General features: G+C 41.1%; 1 protein-coding gene across 1 annotated transcript; it reads left to right on the top strand.

The window, feature by feature from the left end:
* The first annotated feature begins 7,463 nt into the window (after positions 1-7,463).
* Positions 7,464-19,031, top strand: LOC120054188 (methionine aminopeptidase 2-like). Its single transcript, XM_039001638.1, has 11 exons — positions 7,464-7,732; positions 8,474-8,593; positions 8,995-9,057; positions 11,036-11,138; positions 11,692-11,853; positions 12,878-13,059; positions 14,009-14,103; positions 14,455-14,551; positions 14,786-14,889; positions 16,649-16,764; positions 18,093-19,031. Exons 1-11 carry the CDS (start codon positions 7,579-7,581, stop codon positions 18,343-18,345), a joined length of 1,449 nt encoding a protein of 482 aa, XP_038857566.1. The 5' UTR covers positions 7,464-7,578; the 3' UTR covers positions 18,346-19,031.
* The last annotated feature ends 4,363 nt before the right edge of the window (positions 19,032-23,394 follow it).

Below are 23,394 nucleotides of genomic sequence, written 5' to 3'. Positions count from 1 at the left end.
AAGATGAGATCCTCAGACCCCTTGTGAGACCATATGCTGGTGCGGTTGGCCCTGGGTTCCTCCTAATGCAAGACAATGCTAGACCTCATGTGGCTGGAGTGTGTCAGCAGTTCCTGCAAGAGGAAGGCATTGATGCTATGGACTGACCCGCCCGTTCCCCAGACCTGAATCCAATTGAGCACATCTGGGACATCATGTCTCGCTTCATCCACCAACGCCACGTTGCACCACAGACTGTCCAGGAGTTGGCGGATGCTTTAGTCCAGGTCTGGGAGGAGATCCCTCAGGAGACCATCCGCCACCTCATCAGGAGCATGCCCAGGCGTGGTAGGGAGGTCATACAGGCACGTGGAGGCCACACACACGACTGAGCCTCATTTTGACTTGTTTTAAGGACATTACATCAAAGTTGGATCAGCCTGTAGTGTGGTTTTCCACTTTAATTTTGAGTGTGACTCCAAATCCAGACCATGGGTTGATAAATTTGATTTCCATTGATCATTTTTGTGTGATTTTGTTGTCAGCACATTCAACTATGTAAAGAAAAAAGTATTTAATAAGAATAGTTCATTCATTCAGATCTAGGATGTGTTATTTTATTGTTCCCTTTATTTTTTGAGCAGTGTATTTATCAATCCCAGTATTTATTAATATGTTTAATAAAAAATGCTTCACCCAAAAATTGCCTGTGCTCAATAATGGTAATAATAGGCCTACATATTTGTTTGCTGAATATTTTATGTACCATCACATATTGTGTGCTGAAGTTGAATATAATTCTCCGTCATCAGTGCTAATAACAGCAACTGAGTTCTGTGGAAAAATGAATACGCTGGAGTTCAGTATGCAAGTTCGGAGATTTGTGTCAGGAAGTACGTAAGGAACTAAAGTCTTCATTCGTATCTTCAGTATCTTTATCACCGTGGACATTCCACAGAATAGGCTATTCTTAACCCGTTATTGCTCTTCACACTGGCACTACATTGTCACTATATCAGTCAGTGAATCACTCAGTGAGGAAGTAACTCTCTCCATCCCTCTCTGGCAATTCAATTTCAATTTAAGGGCTTTATTTGCATGGGAAACATATGTTTACATTGCCAAAGCAAGTGAAATAGATCATAAAGAAAAGTGAAATAAACAATACAGAATTAACAGTGAACATTTCGACTCACAAAAGTTCCAAAAGAATAAAGACAGTTCAAATGTCATATTATGTCTATATACAGTGTTGTAATGATGTGCAAATAGTTAAAGTACAAAAGGGAAAATAAACATTAAATATAGGATGTATTTACAATAGTGTTTGTTCTTCACTGGTTGCCCTTCTCGTGTGGCAACAGGTCACACATCTTGCTGCTGTGATTGCACACTGGTATTTCACCCAATAGATATGGGAGTTTATCAAAATTGGATTTGTTTTTTCAAATTCTTTGTGGGTCTGTGTAATCTGAGGGAAATATGTGTTTCTAATATGGTCATATATTTGGCAGAAGGTTAGGAAGTGCAGCTCAGTTTCCACCTCATTTTGTGGGCAGTGTGCACATAGCCTGTCTTCTCTTGAGAGCCAGGTCTGCCTTTGGCGGCCTTTCTCAATAGCAAGGCTAAGCTCACTGAGTCTGTACAGAGTCGAAGATTTCCTTAATTTTGGGTCAGTCACAGTGGTCAGGAATTCTGCCACTGTATACTCTCTGTTTACGGCCAAATAGCATTCTAGTTTGCTCTGTTTTTTTGTAAATTCTTTCCAATGTGTCAAGTAATTATATTTTTGTTTTCTCATGATTTGGTTGGGTCTAATTTTGTTGCTGTCCTGGTGCTCTGTGGGGTCTGTTTGTGTTCATGAACAAAGCCCCAGGACCACCTTGCTTAGGGGGCTCTTCTCCAGGTTCGTTTCTCTGTAGGTGATGGCTTTGTTATGGAAGGTTTGTGAATTTCTTCCTTTTAGGTGGTTGTAGAATTTAACAGCTCTTTTCTGGATTTTTATCATTAGCGGGTATCGGCCTAATTCTACTCTGCATGCATTATTTGGTGTTTTACATTGTACACAGAGGATATTTTTGCAGCGTCTCAATTAGGTGTTTGTCCCATTTTGTTAATTCTTGGTTGGTGAGCGGACCCCAGACCTCACAACCATAAAGGGCAATGGGTTCTATAACGGATTCAAGTATTTTTAGCCAGATCCTAATTGGTATGTCGAATTTTATGCTCCTTTTGATGGCATAGAAGGCCCTTCTTGCCAAGTCTCTCAGATCATTCACAGCTTTGTGGAAGTTAGTCAAATAAGTCTCCACTTTTGTGGATTGGGGTGATCAGTCCTTGGTTCTAAATATTGGGGAATATACAGGAGCTGAGGATTATGTTAAAGAGTTTAAGTATAGCCAATTGAAATTTGTGGTCTGTATATTTTATCATTTCATTTAGGATACCATCAACCCCACAGGCCTTTTTGGGTTGGACGGTTTGTATTTTGTCCTGTAGTTCATTCAATGTAATTGGAGAAACCAGTGTGTTCTGGTAGTCTTTAATAGTTGATACTAATATTTGTATTTGATCATGTATATATTTGTGCTGTTTGTCCTTTATTAAAGAGACAAAAATATAACTCTTTGTGTTGTTGTTTGTTTAGAGTTTTCCAATTTTCCCAGAAGTGGTTGGATTCTATGGATTCTTCAATTACATTGAGCTGATTTCTGACGTGCTGTTCCGGCTTTTTCCGTAGTGTATTTCTGTATTGTTTTAGTGATTCACCATAGTGAAGCCGCAGGCTCAGGTTTTCTTCTGGGTCTCTATGTTTTTGGTTGGATAGGTTTCTCAATTTCTTTCTTAGGTTTTTTCATTCTTCATCAAACCATTTGTCATTGTTGTTAATTTTCTTAGGTTGTCTGCTTTACATTTCTTTAGATTTGATAGTGAAGCTGAGAGGTCAAATATACTGTTTAGGTTTTCTACTGCTAAGTTTACACCTTCACTATTACAGTGAAACATTTTGTCCAGGAAATTGTCTAGAAGGGACTGAATTTGTTGTTGCCCAATTGTTTTTTAGTAAATTTCCACACTACTTTCCTTCCATCTATTGCATTTCTTAATATTATTGAGTTCCTTTGGCTTTGATGCCTCATGATTGAGCATAGCACTGTTCAAGTAGAGTGTGATTTTGCTGTGATCTGATAGGGGTGTCAGTGGACTGACTGTGAACACTCTAAGAGACTCTGGGTTGAGGTCAGTGATAAAGTAGTCCACAGTACTACTGCCAAGAGATGAGCTACTGTAGGAGTCCCCTCGAAGCCTACCATTGACTATGTACATACCCAGCGTCCGGCAGAGCTGCAGGAGTTGTGACCCATTTTTTTTGGTTATGTTGTCGTAGTTGTGTCTAGGGGGGCATATGGGGGAGGAAATGCTGTCACCTCCAGGTAGGTGTTTGTCCCCCTGTGTGCTGAGGGTGTCAGGTTATTGTCCAGTTCTGGCATGTAGATTGCCACAGACTAGTACATGTCCCTGGACCTGGAAATTGTTGATCTCCCCTATAGTATAGAGAAGCTGTCGTCATCGTTAAAGTATGGGGATTCTATTGGGGGGATATAGGTAGCACACATGAGAACATTTGTCTTTGTTTAGATAATTTCCTTATTAATTTCTAGCCAGATGTAAAATGTTCATGTTTTGACTAATTTAATAGGGTTTTAGGTCTGCTCTATTTCAAATTAGCATACCCCCTGAGTCTCTTCCCTGTTTCACACCTGGTAGTTTGGTGGATGGGACTACCAGCTCTCTGTAACCTAGAGGGCAACCAGTCTCCTTTATACCATGTTTCTTGTGTGGACAAATTGACGTCTCCATAGGGGCGGAGGATGGGTGGTTTGTTTAGGCCATTCTCTGCTTGCTTGGTCGTCTGCAATTTTCTGTATTAAATGAAGTCATACTTTATGAGAAAGAGCCCCACCTAACTCAGAGTGAAGTGAGAGGTCACACACTTATTGAGACATTGACACACTAAAGTAATTGAAACAGCAACTGTGGGAAATATGGATATCTTGTGTTCCAGGCAAAGGTATAGAAATAGATCAAATAGAGTAGAATTGAATATAATAGAATACGAGCCAGTCTGGAATACATACCTCCTTGCTCCTCTGGTACTGTAGACGCAAACTCCCCCAACTTACTCAACAACTGCTTTTATGCATCCATTGGGTTCATGTCATCCAGCCAGTCCACCGGCACGGCTGGCACGTTTGGCATGGTGGCGACCTCCAGATTCTTCCCACCACCCATGTTCATTACTTCGTTAACAGCGGGGAGATATTTTATCACTTATGAAGTTTTTTTTTGCACTTTGTGTCCATTATCGTTGTTTTTTAAAAACGTTTGATATCTCATCCTTATCCTCAACACACTCACTGTGCGTGCAAAGGCTATCAATAAATGAAAAGAATAGAAAATATAGAAATGCAAAAAAAGAACCATAATATTATTAACCACTAAGCAACAACAACAACAAACACAGACTCAGTGCTCTAAATGCGTACCAATAAAGACCTACTTTGGATAAAGTGTCACGTTCCTGACCTGGTTTCTGTTATTTTTGTATGTGTTTAGTTGGTCAGGACGTGAGTTGGGGTGGGCATTCTATGTTTTGTGTATCTATGTTAAGTGTCAGTGTTAATTGACCTTGTATGGCTCTCAATCAGAGGCAGGTGGTTTACGTTTTCCTCTGATTGAGAACCATATATAGGTTGGCTGTTCACACTGTTTGTTTGTGGGTGATTGTCTTCCGTGTCTGTGTCTGCGCACCACACGGGACTGTTTCGGGTCGTTCGTTCGTTCGTTCGTTCGTTCGTTCGTTCGTTCGTTCGTTCGTTCGTTCGTTCGTTCGTTTTGTTGTAGTCTGTACCTGTTCGTGCGTTCTTCGTGTTTCATGTAAGTTCTCCGAGTTCAGGTCTGTCTACGTTTTCGTTTTGTTATTTTGTAATCATTTCAAGTGTTCTTCGTGTTTCGTCTTCGTCTGTAAATAAATCATTATGTATTCACAACCCGCTGCATTTTGGTCCTCCGATCCTTCTCTCCTCTCCTCGTCCGAGGAGGAGGAAGATCTAGACACCCGTTACATAAAGGACATACCTTTGTTTGTTGCCAAAAGGGCACCAGCATTTGCAGTGGTGGAAAAAGTAGGCTTACCCAATTTTCATACTTGATTAAAAGTAAATATATGTTAATAGAAAATGACTCAAGTAAAATTTTAAGTAATCCATTAAAATACTACTTGAGTAAAATTCTAAAAGTATTTGGTTTTAAATATAATTAAGTATCAACAGTAAATGTAATTGCTAAAATATTCTTCATCTTAAGTATCAAAAGTAAAAGAAGTATAAATAATTTCAAATTCCTTATTTTAAGCAATCGAGACAGCATGATTTTTGATTTTATTTGCAGATAGCCAGGGGCACACTCAAAAACTCAGACATATTTTACAAACAAAGCATTTTCGTTTAGTGAGTCTGCCAGATCAGATGTAGTAGGGGGTGTTCTCTTGGTAAGTGCATGAATTGGACCTGTCCTGCTCTGTATTCTCCTTACGAAAAAAGATTGCAGTCAGTTTGAGTGCAGTATAGCGGTAGTATCCTGCAAATACTGTGTTCAAAATAACACCTTTTTTTCAACTGCAGTACACTGTAGTTATTCTGTAATTACTGCATCCAAAATATCAGTCGACTGCGGGTACTGCACTTTTACTGCAGTTTCAAAACGGCAATCTTTTTTTGTAAAGGGCAAAATGCAACAAGTACTTTTAGGTGTCAGGGAAAATGTTATGGAGTAGAAAGTACATTATTTCCTTTAGGAATGTAGTGGAGTAAAAGTAAAAGTTGTCCCAAATAGAAATACTAAATAAAGTAAAGTACAGATACCCCGCCAAAAAACTATGTAGCCCTTTCCTGCAGTCAAATTACCTCACGGGTGGAATGTTATTCATATTTTTATTATTTCATAATTAATAAACATTATTTCAAAAACCTGCCAAAAATCCAGTGTTTCTATGCCAAACGGTTTTGCTATATTTCAGTCTTCTGTGATGTATATAAAGTGTAATATTGGAATGCAAACTCAACATTGAATGCATTTCAACTCTTTATCTGACATGGTAAAGGTGACTCGTTTTCTTTAAACCCATAACCATGTGTGTGAGGTGTATACTTTTGTTTCCAAGTAGATTTGTTTAAGACTACCAAGAAACACTGTGTGACCCTGATTTACCCCACTGCAGTAAATGGTTATTAAGTAGTACTTTAAAGTAATTTTACTGAACTACTTTATACCACTGTTCATTTTCCAAATCAAAGGAATTATCCATTCACGTGCATTCTCAAGGCCTACTGCATCCGTGTCCTGCTCGCAAGAGAGGTGTAAAGTTATGATTAGCCTAATTATCCCATGTTTCCTCAATATATGCAGAATTATAGAACAATAATAATGTCCATTGGTTACCTCACCTGGTCAAAGAAATACAGTGGTCGGGGTCTTAAATCTGTCATTATTAATAATTCCACTCAATTACGAACTCAACATATTGTCCAGATCTGGTGCCAAATACACACATTTGAACCCAAGTAGAAGAAGAGGAGCGAGTGCAGGTGTCAGTCAGAATAACATTGGACAAACCTCCCTTTTCATCTAGCTATTAGTGTAAATGTAACCTTCATCCTTTTAGTTTGATTTTGCGGAAAGGTGTTGCTTGGATACACTGCACAGTGCGGTCTATAAATGTGTTCACGCACCAGAAATGATAAAAATCCTGTTAACAATCTGAAAGAATAACATCGACAATACAAACCACCGGATCCCTCCTCTTCTAAAAATAGAATGTGGCTTGAGCGTTTGATTACTTGCAAACACAAGTTATGCGAAACAAAGTGGTCCCCGTCCCCAGTGCACAGAGAGAGCCCAGTAACTTGAGATGGACGCGCTAGCACATATCTGGATGATAATTGTTCAAGAAAGAAAGCGGTGATTTGATTCTGGCCTGCATCCCTTATGGGCCACTCATCGAGGACATCAGAAGTGTCTCATGCCAGCTGTAGGCTAGTAAGAGATGATAACATTTTATAGACTTTGTCATTTTATGTCATTTTAATACAGTTTAGATCAAGGGCTCTCTTTATTATTTATTTATTACTCATTTGAACGACTAGTGTCATAGTGATAATGTGTATGTACATTTGATAATCTATTTGACTTTGATAATACGTCATATTTCATTTCATACTATATCTCGAAATGGGTCTATGTTGGGAACACAAACATCAACAAAGTTAGTATAGAATCGCAAACTCTCCAAACAGCATTTATGCACTAGCCTACACTCCTATCTTGTCATTAAGATAGGACGGGTTTAGTTATCTCTTTTGAGGTCAAGAAGTTGCACAAAGTGCCTAATAGCTCGTTAGTGGCTCAGCTGCCTCTGCCGGGGCAGGCAGGCTCTCTCTTGAGCACAGCCAGCCACAGGCTGCAGTTGATGACTGTTTCAGAATCTGTCCACTGGAGGCTCCCAGCAGTTCATGCGTCACTTCATTCCTGCCGCGGATCATGGCGGAGCTCGAGACAATGCAGTCTGAACTGGAGGCGCCCGAAGTTCTCAATGGGGACGCCGGCGAGAACGAAGAGAAAGAGGACGAGGAGCCCTCGGAATCAGGGAAGAAAAAGAGAAGAAAAAAGAAAAAGAATAAGACTGCTGCTCCAGGTAAGACGCATGACATTGTGGATAAATGCCGTTTTGAAAATAGCCAATTAGTGAGGGCTCCCATTTGTGCCATAGCGTAAAAAAGCAGTGAAGTCCCGTACCTGTAAGTGAAAACCGGGTCCCTGTCCCGTTATGAGGGCTAAGTGGCAGATGCACATCTGGAAACTGGGCAATGCCTCTCTCGAGGCTTGACATGTCTCTTCTTCTATTGCTCTTCTTCTATTGGTTTGATGGAATGTTGTCAAATTCGAATATTGAAGGATGTTGCTTTCAACAGTAATAGGCAGATACCATATCAATTGTCTGTGCATGACCGTGATATTCCAGTACTTTTCAGCACTTGCCTTGTCTTATAAAAGAGCTCCACTAGGGATAAAAATAAAGCATGCTCTGGCATTACATTAATTGCTGACAAAACTATGTGACAAGCAAAGGCTATCTTATCTTGTAAAAACACATGTGGACATGATCTTATTTTCTGGAGCACGTTTAACTATTTCTCTATAGTCTATAGAGTAGTCCCGTTTCAGAAGGGCTAAATGGCATGGCATAGTCCTGCAAGGTACCTACATATGCCCTTGGGATATTGATTCCTAAGGTATAGATTGAAATTATGCATGGCTCCTGCCAAGTTCTGATCACAGTAGATGCACTTTCTCAAAATGACTCAGAACTATGAACAATTTACTTACGGAGTGCGTGTGTGTGCGCACATGTGTGTATGTGTGTATGACTTTGCAGCAGGGACAAATGAGGCTGAGGGGGATGGAGATACCGGAGGAGGTGTTGGTGATGTGACGAAACAGTTGGAGCAGCAAGCTCTGCTGGAGGACAAAGAGAAAGAGGACGATGTAGTGGATGGTACGACATCAACTTCGTCATCATCATCATTCACTATCATCATTCTCATACTCAAACTCAACATGTGACATGGGCTTTGTGTCATTTAGTGTGGTGCATTAACAAACTACATTAACTGCAAGAACTGCACTGGGTATTGTGACCGAACCACTTCTCAAGTCCTCTTTGACTTCATTATCATCATCGTCATCGTCATTGTCATTCTCATACGGATCTTGAAGTCCCGATTTGCTCCTTTAATCCAACAAACTCAGAATTTGACGTGACATGAGTTGGCACCTGCTGTGGTGGCGCATTAACGTAACTTCTTAAGTGTAAACAGTTAACCGCAAGCACTGCGAATTGTGACTGAACACATCACGTCACGTTTGTTAAGAGAATAAGCCTTGTGTTTTCAACAGATGGAGAATATGTGGAGAACTCAGCAGGGAGGAAGAAAAAGAAGAAGAAAAAGAAGAAAGGAGGTGAGTTTGTTCTTGCCATTGATGTTGTCATTTTTTCCCTCCACTGCATGGTTTGAGTTCCTTCTGTTACATCAGTGGGTACAGGCCAACCTTTGATGGCTCACAGATGGCATAAAAAACATATTGGCATTTTTTGACCTGAGGAGGTTTGTTTCTTGAGAAGAGATTGCCTCCAGAACACTGTTTGTACACCTGTAATGTTATACACATAACATCATACATTAGGTAGCTACCTTGTAAGCATATATTGTCATACTCCCTGTAGCACAGGGATCCCTAATTACATTCAGCCTTAGGACGATTTTTCCTTCGGCTGATGGTCAGGGGGCCGGAACATAGTTATAAATAATTTGTACATTGCAAATTGACCTCAAGAATCCCAAACAGACATAGTATTTGACATAAACAGAATCATTTCAATCCTGCATTACATTGGGATACGATCAGATACAAGTGAAGTCGGAAGTTACACTTAGGTTGGAGTCATTAAAACTTGTTTTTCAACCACTCCACAAATGTCTTGTTAACAAACTACAGTTTTGGCAAGTCGGGTAGGACATCTACTTTGTGCATGACACAAGTAATTTTTTCAACAATTGTTTACAGACAGATTATTTCACTTATAATTCACTGTATCACAATTCTAGTGGGTCAGAAGTTTACATACACTAAGTTGACTGTGCCTTTAAACAGCTTGGAAAATTCCAGAAAATTATGTCATGGCTTTAGAAGCTTCTGATGGGCTAATTGACATCATTTGAGTCAATTGGAGGTGTAACTGTGGATGTATTTCAAGGCCGACCTTCAAACTCAGTGCCTCTTTGCTTGACATCATGGGAAAATCTAAAGAAATCAGCCAAGACCTCAGAAAAAAAATTGTAGACTTCCACAAGTCTGGTTCATCCTTGGGAGCAATTTCCAAACGCCTGAAGGTACCACGTTCATCTGTACAAACAATAGTACGCAAGTAAAAACGCCATGGGACCACGCAGCCGCCATACCGCTCAGGAAGGAGACGCGTTCTGTCTCCTAGAGATGAACGTACTTTGGTGCGAAAAGTGCAAATCAATCTCAGAACAACGGCAAAGGACCTTGTGAAAATGCTGGAGGAAACAGGTACAAAAGTATCTATATCCACAGTAAAACGAGTCCTATATTGACATAACCTGAAAGGCCGCTCAGCAAGGAAGAAGCCACTGCTCCAAAACCGCCATAAAAAAGCCAGACTACGGTTTGCAACTGCACATGGGGACAAATATCGTACTTTTTTGAGAAATGTCCTCTGGTCTGATGAAACAAAAATAGAACTGTTTGGCCATAATAACCATCGTTATGTTTGGAGGAAAAAGGGGGAGGCTTGCAAGCCGATGAACACCATCCCAACCATGAAGCAAATACTAATTGAGTGTATGTAAACTTCTGACCCACTGGGAATGTGATAAAAGCTGAAATAAATCATTCTCTCTACTATTATTCTGACGTTTCACATTCTGAAAATAAAGTGGTGATCCTAACTGACCTAAAACGGAATTTTTACAAGGATTAAATGTCAGGAATTGTGAAACTGAGTTTAAATGTATTTGGCTAAGGTGTATGTAAACTTCCGACCTTAACTGTATGCCTCTCTATTTATGCGTTGAAATATTGGGGAACAGATTCCCTAAATTAAAATCACTTTGAGCTAATTTTCTGGTGATTTTACAGTCTTTTATGTCCAATAACATATTTTTTTCTTTTTTTTTCTTTTGCTCAGAAAACTTTGGGGGGGGGGGGGCAAATAAAATCACCTGTGGGCCGCTTATTGGGGAACCCTGCTGTAGCATGTGCTGTGACAATATGTTACCATGTGTTGCTAATAGCAACAATGGGTTGGACATCTGCAGAGGCTAACCTCTCTCTACTTCTCTTCCCCTGTCCTCCTCTCTTCTCGTCCTCCCCTCCCTCCTTCCTCTCCTTTTCTCTCCTATCTGGGCCACAGTGAAGGGACAGACTGACCCTCCCTCCATCCCTATTTGTGAGCTGTATCCCAGTGGAGACTTCCCAAAAGGAGAGGAGTGTGAATATCCCCCATCTAAAGACGGGTATGTCACCTCTACCAAGTGCATTGGCCTTGTGCAGTGTGGTGGCCATAGATCTTATCGAGGCCTCTGTGGTTTACAGTCCATCATACTTCATACTCTGAAACCGAATAAAAATATTGGATGTACCTCAGTCACCCAACATAACATAACATTGTATTCACAGCAATTCTGTCTTTATTCACTTTATTGGTTGGATCAAGGTTAAATATAATAATGAATTAGACACAAACTCATCTATAGCTGCATACACTGCATTAAAATGTACACACACTACCGGTATGTTAATCTATACCTGCATTATAAACTGCATAATTTCTTGAACGTGTTGTTTGACATCATAATCCCATTCGAAAACATTTGCATAATGAGACGATAAAGAATGTGCTGTCTGTGGGGTGTGTGTACAGTATGTGTGTGTCTGTGTGCATTTGTGACTGTTCATACATGTCTGTGTGTGTATGTCTCCATGTGACTCCATGTGACACCGGCGTGCGCGCACACACACACACACACATACGAAAACGCACATGGAGTGTGTGTTCCTCACCACCAGGCGCAGTGCAGCGTGGAGGACCACCCATGAGGAGAAGAGGGTCCTAGACAAGGCTAACGAGGAGATGTGGAATGACTTCCGTCAGGCTGCCGAGGCCCACAGACAGGTTCGAAACTACGTCAATACCTGGATCAAACCTGGGATGACCATGATTGACATCTGGTGAGGTTCATTCACAAATCATATAGGCCTTGGTACTTTACAAACTGTCACATTATACTAATCAAATCAAATGTATTTATATAGCCCTTCTTACATCAGCTGATATCTCAAAGTGCTGTACTTGGCTGTTGTTCACTTCAGTCATATTGTTTATTGACGTATTTGAGATTTTTTTAGTGATTCTCAGTCCTGCACCTGGAGAGTCGCAGTACTGTAGGTTTTTGTCCTAGATCAGCAGTGAAACGCCTGATTTCATTAATCAACGGATCTTTAACACCATGATGAGCTGAATCAGGTGTTTCACTGCTGAGCTGGTTCTAGAGTGCCACAGGAGCAGCATTGAAGATCATTGAGTGAGCCTTTATTAACCTGCATGGTTAACCTGTGTTGCTGAAGGGAAAATATCCTGAATGTGACACCTGTCCATGTCCGCCGTGGCCCCTGTCTGTCAGTGAGCGGTTGGCGGACTGCTCTATAAGTGAGACTTTATTCAATTGTACGGTTAACCTAAAAAATACAAAATAATGGAAACACTTGAGGAAATGAGGGATACAAATGATATTGAATGCAGGTGATTCCACACGGGTGTGGTTCCTGAGCTAATTAAGCAATTAACGTTCCATCATGCTTAGGGTCATGTATAAAAATGCTGGGCAGGCCATTATTTTGCCTACAATGGCTATGCCCCCATAGGATAACAATTCCCCCATCCACAGGGCACTAGTGGTCACTTTAAGGTTTGATGAGCATGAATACTATGTGAACCATATGCCATGGCCGTCTCAGTCACCAGATCGTAACCCAATTGAACACTTATGAGAGATTCCGAAGCGGTGCCTGAGACAGTTCTCCACCACCATCAACAAAACACCAAATGATGGAATTGCTCGTGGAACAGTGGTGTCGACACTTGTAGAATATATGGCAAAGTGCATTGAAGTTGTTCTGGCTCGTGGTGGCCCAACACTTTATGTTGGTGTTTCTCTTGTTGTGGCATGTTAAACCTGACCTCTTGTGTCAACAGTGAGCGGTTGGAGGGCTGTAGTAGGAAGCTAATCAAGGAGAATGGTCTGAAGGCTGGCCTGGCATTCCCCACTGGCTGCTCCATCAACCACGTCGCTGCCCACTACACACCCAACGCTGGAGACCCCACAGTACTGCAGTACGACGACGTCTGCAAGATAGACTTTGGCACGCACATCAACGGTCAGTCAACACACTGACACTCAGTTTCTGTTCAGTCTGTAGTTTTGTTTTGTGTTACTTCAATCAATCAATCAATCACAGTTATTTATATAAATACACTTTGTCACACACTTAAAAGGTCAGCACTGGCACTGAGTTCGATCAATCTCTCAATAAAATGTTTTTAGAAAACCTGTTTCAAATCAAATGTTATTTGTCACATGCGCCAAATACAACAGGTTTAGACTTTTCGGTGAAATGCTTACTTATGAGCCCTTAACCAAGCGTGCTAAGATTATTTTTTTAAATAAGTGTTAAGTAAAAAATGGATAAGTAAAAAGTTGAAAATAGAAAATTAAAGTAACAAATAATTAAACTGCAGCAGTAAAATAACAAGCAGGACTATATACAGGGGGTACCGGTACAGAGTCAATGTGGAGGCTATATACAGGGGGTACCGGTACAGAGTCAATGTGGAGGCTATATACAGAGGGTACCGGTACAGAGTCAATGTGCGGGGGCACCGGTTAGTCGAGGTAAAATTGCATCAGCAGTTGTCAAGTGCTTTACAGAGACCCGGCCTAATGTCTATATCTGGTTGCACTTGCATTTTGAAGCAATAATAGTCCCTCTGCAATACTGCAGGTTTTTGTTCCAGCAATTTAATCCCATCACATCTCATTCAAATAATCAACTGATCTTCAACACCTTGATTAGCTGAATCGGGTGTTCGTTCCACTGCTGAGCTGGTACAAAAACCTGGAGTACTGCAGTCTCTCCAAAAGCAGGATTGAGGATCCCTCTTTTACCCCTTTGCCTTACCTGATACACTTGTTTAAATATAAAATGGTACTGTAGTTGCATGATAATTAGCTAGTAATTACACTCCTTGAATATCACAATACCAGCTGAAACAAGCCGTCAGAAAAAAGCATTACCTCTTCATGTCATTATGTTGTTGGTGTTTTAGGTCGAATCATTGACTGTGCCTTCACCGTGACCTTCAACCCTAAGTATGACAGACTACTGGAGGCTGTGAGAGATGCTACCAACACAGGCATCAAGGTAACTCAACCCATTCCTCTGTGACTTTGGTTCCAATGGCTCAGTGGGTTAGAGCATGATGCTGGCAACACTGTGGGTTTGATTCCCACATGGGCCACAAATACTGAATATACTGTATCTGTCACTGTTGATGTCGACATGTCTGTAAGCCGCATGGATAAAAGCTTCTGCTAAATGACCGTATCTCGGACACTAGCTAACATAAGAGGATATGTGACGTAACTCTCACTCGTCGCTCGTCTGATCATGAGCTCTGTAGAGATGGTTGATGAATGCTTGTGTACACGTCGACTCTTGTCCGTTTGTGATCCCTGTGGAGAGAGCTTGTTTAAGTTGAAAGCATTTTCCCAGTGCGCAGGGATAGATGTGCGCCTATGTGACGTGGGTGAAACCATCCAGGAGGTCATGGAGTCTTATGAGGTGGAGATAGATGGGAAAACATACCAAGGTATCAGGCTCCTTCTGTCTGTCTGTCTCTCTGTTTGTTGGTTTGTTTATATAGGAAACTGTTTGCCTCTTTATGTTTGCTGGTTTGATGTGGGAAATTACAATGACAGATAAATTGCAGATATATTTATATAGAAATATTACAACTATAGATATACTGCAGATATATTAATACATCTAGATAAATTGTTGCTTTAAAAAAATCTCTCTATATATATTTTTTTCTTCCCCCTAGTAAAGCCAATCAGGAACCTCAATGGCCACTCCATCGGACAGTACAGGATACACGCAGGCAAGACTGTTCCCATCGTCAAGGGAGGAGAAGCTACCAGGATGGAGGTAACCTCTCAGATACTTCAGTACAATTGAATCAAACAGGCTCCAGTCCTTTCAGAGGCGTGGGTTCAAATTCCTCTGCTGCCACCAAATGTAAAAACATCCAGGGACTGGATAAGAGGTCCAGGGACTGGACTCACCTCTTATTCATTTGAACAGGTTTTTTGAGATGTTGCTTCAGGTACAATTTAGTCAAACTTCTTCTTTTTTCCCTGCCATGTTTGCAACAACAAACTCAAGGTACACATCTCCTCTCTTGCGAGTTTGATCAGTTCAGAATGTCTATCTTTTAAAAATGTAGCATATAATTAAAACCATTGATTAAGTGTTATTGAAAGAACATCTCTAGACTATGTAGAGTTACAACACAGTGTCAAGATGAGCTCGGATTCACATCTCTCTCTCTCTCGCTCTCTCTCTCTCTCTCTCACACACACACACTCCAACACCTCCTTAGGCACCCTCTTCGGGGCTTTAATTACACCTTTAATCACATTACCAGCCAGGAGCATCAAGTAGTGAGTAGCGCCACTTGTTGAAACTCCTTATTGCATCTCGAAGCACATTGCGTTTTCACCACCCAAAGTCAATTAATGACCATTTACCTCACTAAAGGAGAAGATATCGCCTAGATACCTGCATAGATACCTGCCCCAGGAAAGGTACCTTGGTCCCAGGTCTGTTTGTGCTGTCTAGTATTCCCGTGGTCATTGTTGGCAGGACAGCACAAACAGATCTGTGAACGAGTAGATTGAGGATGGAAATGTTGGGTGTGGTTGAGGTTCACTAGCCTAGGGTCACAAATCTAGGCTAGTGCCCCCCCCCCCCCCCCGCCCAGACAGCTGCAATGCTTAACTCAGTTTGGACAGAATTGAACCTTTATAATTGGCAAGCTGCTGAGTGGTGCGTTTTGCTGATGTTTCCAACGAAGCCAGGGAGAGAGGCAAGGAGTTGCTGATGTGGCATGTTTGAGGGTTATATTTTTAGCCGGAGTGAGTGTTGGTGCGTTAGGGCCATTACCCTCTTTGTGTGAGGGTGTGTGTGTGTGTGTGTGGTGTGCTTGCTTGCTTGCATGGTGGTGTGTGCTTGCCTCTCTCTATGTGGAGTGTATTGGTGTCGGCGGGGCGTGCCACGGGGCTGCTCTCATTTTGAGTGATTATCTGAGCAGACAGAGAGGGAGGGAGGGTGTCGCAATGTTATCAGCTAATACCACAGGGCCTTGAACAACCACAATGACCTGATAGAGAGCTGATGAGCTCTGTGTGTGTGAGCGGGGAACGAGGGAGTAGTGTGTGTGTAGTGTGTGTGTGTGTGTGTGTGTGTGTGTGTGTGTGTGTGTGTGTGTGTGTGTGTGTGTGTGTGTGTGTGTGTGTGTGTGTGTGTGTGTGTGTGTGTGTGTGTGTGTGTGTGTGTGTGTGTGTGTGTGTGTGTGTGATAAAGACCTCTTCAATAGATCACACCCAGATTGTGTGTGTGAGAACACTATAAGAGATGATGGAGTAACTGTAATGACATTGACAAAAATGTTTGCTCATCTATGATGTTGATTCTTGTAAAAAAATATATTTAATCTCTAAAGATCTACTTTCGTTAGCAAAATGACATCTCTCCCTGTTTCCTTGTGGCTGTTCCCAATTGCCAGTAGTGGCTTTCGATTTGAAGAACTTTGGTCTTATGTAAATTGCAGATGGATTACGGTCAATCAGTTGTTTCTAGGATCTGCTGAGTTTACTGTGTCCTCTTCTACCCTTATGCTCCACAGGAAGGTGAGGTGTATGCAATCGAGACATTTGGCAGCACAGGGAGGGGAGCGGTTCACGATGACATGGAGTGCTCGCATTACATGAAGAACTTCAATGTTGGACACGTGCCAATAAGGTTGGTCGCTCGGTTCGGTCGGAGCTCGCTGAGTGAGAGCCTCACCTGATTTTAATGCTGATTGATGATACGGAACATCAATGCTGAGTAGAATGCTACACTGAGTGTACAAAACATTAGGAACACCTGCTCTTTCCATGGCATAAACTGACCAGGTGAAAGCTATCCCTTATTGATGTCACCTGTTAAATCCACTTCAATCAGTGTAGATGAAGGGGAGGAGACATGTATACACAATCCTTGAGACATGGATTGTGTATCCGTGCCATTCAGAGGGTGAATGGGCAAGACAAAACATTTAAGTGCCTTTGAACAGGTTATGGTAGTAAGTGCCAGGTCGCACCAGTTTGAGCGTTAAGAACTGCAACGCTGCTGGGTTTTTCACACTCAACAGTTTCCCATGTGTATCAAGAATGGTCCACCACCCAAAGGACATCCAGCCAACTTGACACAAATGTAGAAAGCATTGGAGTCAACATGGGCCGGCATCCCTGTGGAACGCTTTCGACACCTTGTAGAGTCCATGCCCCGATGAATTGAGGCTGTTTTGAGGGCAAAAGGGGGTGCAACTTAATATTAGGAAGGTGTTCCTAATGTTTTGTATACTCTGTAGATTTAATTTGGTCTTGACTCTGTTAAAGACATCAGAGACACTCATGGCACTCAAGGGCATTGTCACTGTGCAGAATGACAGCTTTACAAATGATCTCGCTTCCCAAATAACTACTCATTATGCGATAAAGATTTGTGAATTATTCTTACACTATGACTACACTGGCCCTGAGCGTGTGTTGATTTTGTTTATCCCCACCAGACATGATCTTGACACTCAGGTTAAAATACCAAAACCAACTGTGAACCAACTGTATTCATTTAGGGACAGGTCGAAACACACATGAAACATTCCTGGACATTTAGGTAGATAGCTGTTGCTAGCAGTTTGTCCTGGCAGATGAACATTGGGTTGTTATTTTACCTGATCATGCACATGTTCCCCTTTTTATCTGGTTCTTTGTCGAATTTTGACCCGGATCATACAAAAATCGTGTGTTTCTCTTTTCCCAAAGATTATTCCATCAATAAAAAAGGAAACCTAGTTAGTTTTTAGTTATCTTTGATGAATATCTCCTCGTTCGTCTTTCAAGCAAACACTCGAGGTTGTATCTTCGTGAAAACCAATAAGGAGATGGGAGACATCTCGGTACTACACCGGTACTAAATTAAAATGAGTACTGGCCCCTTTTTCATTCCACTTCAAGCGCTGCTGAAGGGTTACTGTCACGCCTTTCCTGTGTGTTCCCTCTCCTCTCTCCCTGTTCTGCATCAAGACTTCCCAGGGCCAAGCATCTGCTAAACGTGATCAATGAGAACTTCGGGACATTGGCGTTCTGCCGCCGCTGGTTGGACCGGCAGGGAGAGAGCAAGTACTTGATGGCCCTGAAGAACCTGTGTGACCTGGGCATCATAGACCCGTACCCGCCGCTCTGCGACACAAAGGGCTCCTACACCGCTCAGTACGAACACACCATCCTGCTCAGGCCCACCTGTAAGGAAGTGGTGAGCCGCGGGGATGACTACTGAGCGTTTTCCGTAGGTCGGCTGACCTCAAAACCAGGAAAAACAGGAAGAGAAAGAATGAGAGAAGATAAATCAGGGTCCTGTTCATTAGGGCACAACACTTTTTAAAATGTTTTGCAACAGAAAATGATATTGAGTGTTTCTTATTGGACAAGTCCAGTTAGTCCCTCTGTGTTGTTTTTCCTTCTTCTTCCGTTTGGTGCCGAATGAACACAACCCAGTAAAACACAGACAGGAATCCTCACTAGACATTTATTCAACGTTGTTGTGACGTTATTTTAAGTTGCCTAAATCCAAACCTTCAGTAGCTTCAAGAGTTTTAGCAAGAGCATGAGACTGGTGTCAAGGAAGTAGCTTACTTATTACGTATTATTTCAAAGGATCAAGCCAATAAATAAGGGCATATAAAAAGCAAGAAATATAATCTTGACATTTTCTTTATCATACTTACTTGATTGCTATTTTGATTATTTAGAATAAAATGAAATATGCAAAATTGCTCCCTATGTTTTGGGTGGACACCTCAATATATTACTTAATAGTGCAAAGCTTCAATGCCTTGGAAAGAACCTGTGGAAAATATATATACCTGCTATGAAAGTATTTATATTTCTATATTTTGTTTATCTGCTGTAGTTTATTTTGAGGCAATTTTTTTTAATAAATAAATTGTATTGTTAACAATCTTATATCTGCCTTTGTTTCTGTGGTCTTCACATTTTACTGCATCATCAGATAGCCACTGTGTTCAGTGAAAGACAAAGAGTTTCTAATTGTTCAAATTGTGTGACTGAAATATTGTATTCTCATTTGTAACCAAAGGAGGGCGATATTATTACATGTACTCTCCACTTGGGCTCACAGGCAAGAGAACTAACCGAATTTCACACGACGCAATGGCGCTTCAAAGATACAGCCTTGTTTCTCACTATGAAACTGAATTCATATACAGTAGCACGTAAGAAAGTATGTGGAGAAAACTAATGCTATGGTAATGGAATTCATAACCATTGGATCCCATTGGGCTACCTGGGCACTATTCACAGCATGCAAATTCCAACCCATTTATGTCCATTTAATACAGAAATATAGGACATAGGCCATGGGCATGACACATAATGCATACAGTTACAGTATAAGGCCTCACATTTTATATACAAGACATACAGATGATATGATTGTGACACAGAATTCATCCATGTGTCCCGTCACAACTTAATGCACCACATGCAAATTCTAGCCCATTTATGTCAAAACTCCCTCCCGTTAATAGTCTTTGGTATAAGGACATAGTCTAACTGATTATGTCATAGTAAAGGGATGCACCATGTCTCCAGCCAGACCAGGCCAGCAGCTACTGACCTAGCTACTCCTTAGAGACAGCAACACAGGACTCCTTATGCCTGTTGTCTGGGTCAAATGCTATGCATTGTATCAATCTAGATCAGACGTCACGGTGATGTCAATTCATCCCTTACTTTAAGTAGCCCATTGTTTATTTGGAGATTAATAAGGGGTTGTTGGGTTGTTTAATCATGAGAGAAACACATGGGGGTCAGTTTCTGTTAGCGAACTTAAGTCTCCCACAACAACCTGATATGGAGTGGAATCAGTGTTGAGCTGGAGGGTAAACTCGGGTAAACTCAGTGCACCTTTCAAATGCTGAGTACATGGTCTATCTCCCAACTTTGACAGAGTCCTTCTTCTGCAGTGAACCATATGATTTGACCACGAATTGCACCCAATAAAATAAATGTATTGAATTAGGGTTTACACCTATTTTTAGGCACTGTGTTTACCCACCAGTTATCTACCACTACATCCCTGAAAGAAATAGAAGTGGGCCTTATGGAGACAGACCACCACGAAAGTAAGTATCCCTCGTTATGTCATATTTCGATATTGAACCTGACAAAGATCCATTTACATCAGATACAATGGTTGATAGAGGACATGAGTGGAGTCAGTTCATTTCTAAACTGAGAGCGTGTTTGTAAGTTTGGCGCTCTAGAGTCTAGTCCAGAGGGCAGATTCAGCGCTGGATGTGTGTTCCCTCTGTCAGGCAGACAGGGGACTGGGGGAGCACACACACACAGGCAAGAGGGAGAGCTCAGGGAACTGAAAAGATTAACCAATTTATCCCTTTAATGTTTGTTTTTTATTCTCTCTTCTGTTCTCTCTCTTCTACCTGTTTGGGCCTACTGAGTTCCAGTCTATGGTTGAATAGCGGCAACTCGGTTACCGGGATTTGCCGAGATCTACCGTCGAAAACCACTTCCTTTCCCCAGGATAAATAACTGGGAAAAACCATTAAATTATTTATATCAACAACATGACGTGAAATGGAAATGTTAAATTCTATGCGATGTCTAAATATGCCTTCTCTACAGCCTTCTCTCTGTATGATCAATCATCAATGCTCATGGTGGGGACAGACAGCCCATCTCGGTATGGAGTGCAGTTAACAATGCATGCAGTAACTTTTCTATTGTGACAGGTAGGCCTACATTTGCTGCAGCATAGTCTATGCTACAGTAATATACTGTAAGGACCGAATGCCCGTCTAATTTACACATCTCCTTCTGGCTTTCAGGGGTCACCATATTTTTTTTATTGTAAAGATTTTTTTATTGTAAAACAGTCTATCACTTGAAAATTGTTGCTTTAAATCAGAGCATGCGTGACATCAATTCCTTTCAAATTGCATCCAAAATAGATAATCCTGTTCAATATATATATATACAGTTGAAGTCGGAAGTTTACATACCCCTTAGCCAAATACATTTAATAAACTCAGATTTTACATTTAAACTCTGTTCCCTGTCTTAGGTCAGTTAGGATCACCACTTTATTTTAAGAATGTGAAATGTCAGAATAATAGTAGAGAGAATGATTTATTTCAGCCTTTATTTCTTTCATCACATTCCCAGTGGGTCAGAAGTTTACATACACTCAATTAGTATTTGGTAGCATTGCATTTAAATTGTTTAACTTGGGTCAAACGTTTTGGGTAGCCTTCCACACGCTTCCCACAATAAGTTGGGTGAATTTTGGCCCATTCCTCCTGACAGAGCTGGTGTAACTGAGTCAGGTTTGCCAACTGTTCTGCCTGCGGCTATGGAACCCTGACCTGTTCACCGGACGTGCTACCTGTCCCAGACCCGCTGTTTTCAACTCTCTAGAGACAGCAGGAGCGGTAGAGATACTCTCAATGATTGGCCATGAAAAGCCAACTGACATTTACTCCTGAGGTTCTGACTTGTTGCACCCTCGACAACTACTGTGATTATTATTATTTGACCATGCTGGTCATTTATGAACATTTGAACATCTTGGCCATGTTCTGTTATAATCTCCAACTGGCACAGCCAGAAGAGGACTGGCCACCCCTCATAGCCTGGTTCCTCTCTAGCTTTTGGCCTTTTTAGGGAGTTTTTCCTAGCCACCGTGCTTCTACACCTGCATTACTTGCTGTTTGGGGTTTTAGGCTGGGTTTCTGTACAGCACTTTGAGATATCAGCTGATTTAAGAAGGGCTATATAAATACATTTGATTTGATTTGTAGGCCTCCTTGCTAGCATACACTTTTTCAAGTCTGCGCACAAATTTTCTATAGGATTGAGGTCAGGGCTTTGTGATGGCCACTCCAATACCTTGACTTTGTTGTCCTTAAGCCATTTTGCCACAACTTTGGAAGTATGCTTGGGGTCATTGTCCATTTGGAAGACCCATTTGCAACCAAGCTTTAACTTCCTGACTGATGTCATGAGATGTTGCTTCAATATATCCACATAATTTTCCTGCCTCATGTTGCCATCTATTTTGTGAAGTGCACCAGTCCCTCCTGCAGCAAAGCACCCCCACAACATGATGCTGCCATCCCCGTGCTTAATGGTTGGGATGGTGTTCTTCGGCTTGCAAGCCTCCCCCAAGGATGAACCAGACTTGTGGAGGTCTACCATTTTTTTAAGCTGATTTCTTTTGATTATCCCATGATGTCAAGCAAAGAGGCACTGAGTTCAAGGTCGGCCTTGAAATACATCCACAGGTACACCTCCAATTGACTCAAATTATGTCAATTAGTCTATCAGAAGCTTCTAAAGCCATGACATAATTTTCTATAATTTTCCTAGCTGTTTAAAGGCACAGTCAACTTAGTGTATGTAAACTTCTGACGCGCTGGAATTGTTTGTTAAGAAGAAATATGTGGAGTGATTGAAAAATGAGTTTTAATGACTCCAACCTAAGTGTATGTAAACTTCCGACTTCAACCGTATATACAGTACCACTCAGAAGTTTGGACACACCTTCTCATTCAAGGGTTTCTCTTTAGTTTTACTATTTTCTACATTGTAGAATGATAGTGAAGACATCAAAACTACGAAATAACACATATAGAATAATGTAGTAACCAAAAAAGTGTTAACCTAATCAAAATATATTTTATATTTGAGATTCTTCAAAGTAGCCACCCTTGACCTTTATGACAGCTTTGCACACCCTTGGCATTCTCTCAACCAGCTTCATGAGGTAGTCACCTGGAACGCATTTCAATTAACAGGTGTTCCTTGTTAAAAGTTAATTTGTGGAATTTATTTCCTTAATTAACCTGTCTGGCTCCGGGGTTCCGCTAGCGGAACTCCTCCCACATTCCACTGAAAAGGCAGAGCGCGAAATTCAAAAAATATTTTTGAGAAATATTTAACTTTCACACATTAACAAGTCCAATACAGCAAATGAAAGATACACATCTTGTGAATCCAGCCAACATGTCCGATTTTTAAAATGTTTTACAGCGAAAACACCACGTATATTTATGTTAGCTCACCACCAAATACAAAAAAGGACAGACATTTTTCACAGCACAGGTAGCATGCACAAAACCAACATAACTAACCAAGATCCAACCAAACTAACCAAGAAACAACTTCATCAGATGACAGTCCTATAACATGTTACACAATAAATCTATGTTTTGTTCGAAAAATGTGCATATTTGAGGTATAAATCAGTTTTACATTGCAGCTACCATCACAGCTACCATCAAAAATA

Source organism: Salvelinus namaycush, chromosome 9 (assembly GCF_016432855.1).
Source record: "Salvelinus namaycush isolate Seneca chromosome 9, SaNama_1.0, whole genome shotgun sequence".
Classification (NCBI taxonomy): domain Eukaryota; kingdom Metazoa; phylum Chordata; class Actinopteri; order Salmoniformes; family Salmonidae; genus Salvelinus; species Salvelinus namaycush.
The sequence above is the reverse complement of the archived record's forward strand: the minus strand, read 5'-3'. Positions and strand labels throughout refer to the sequence as shown.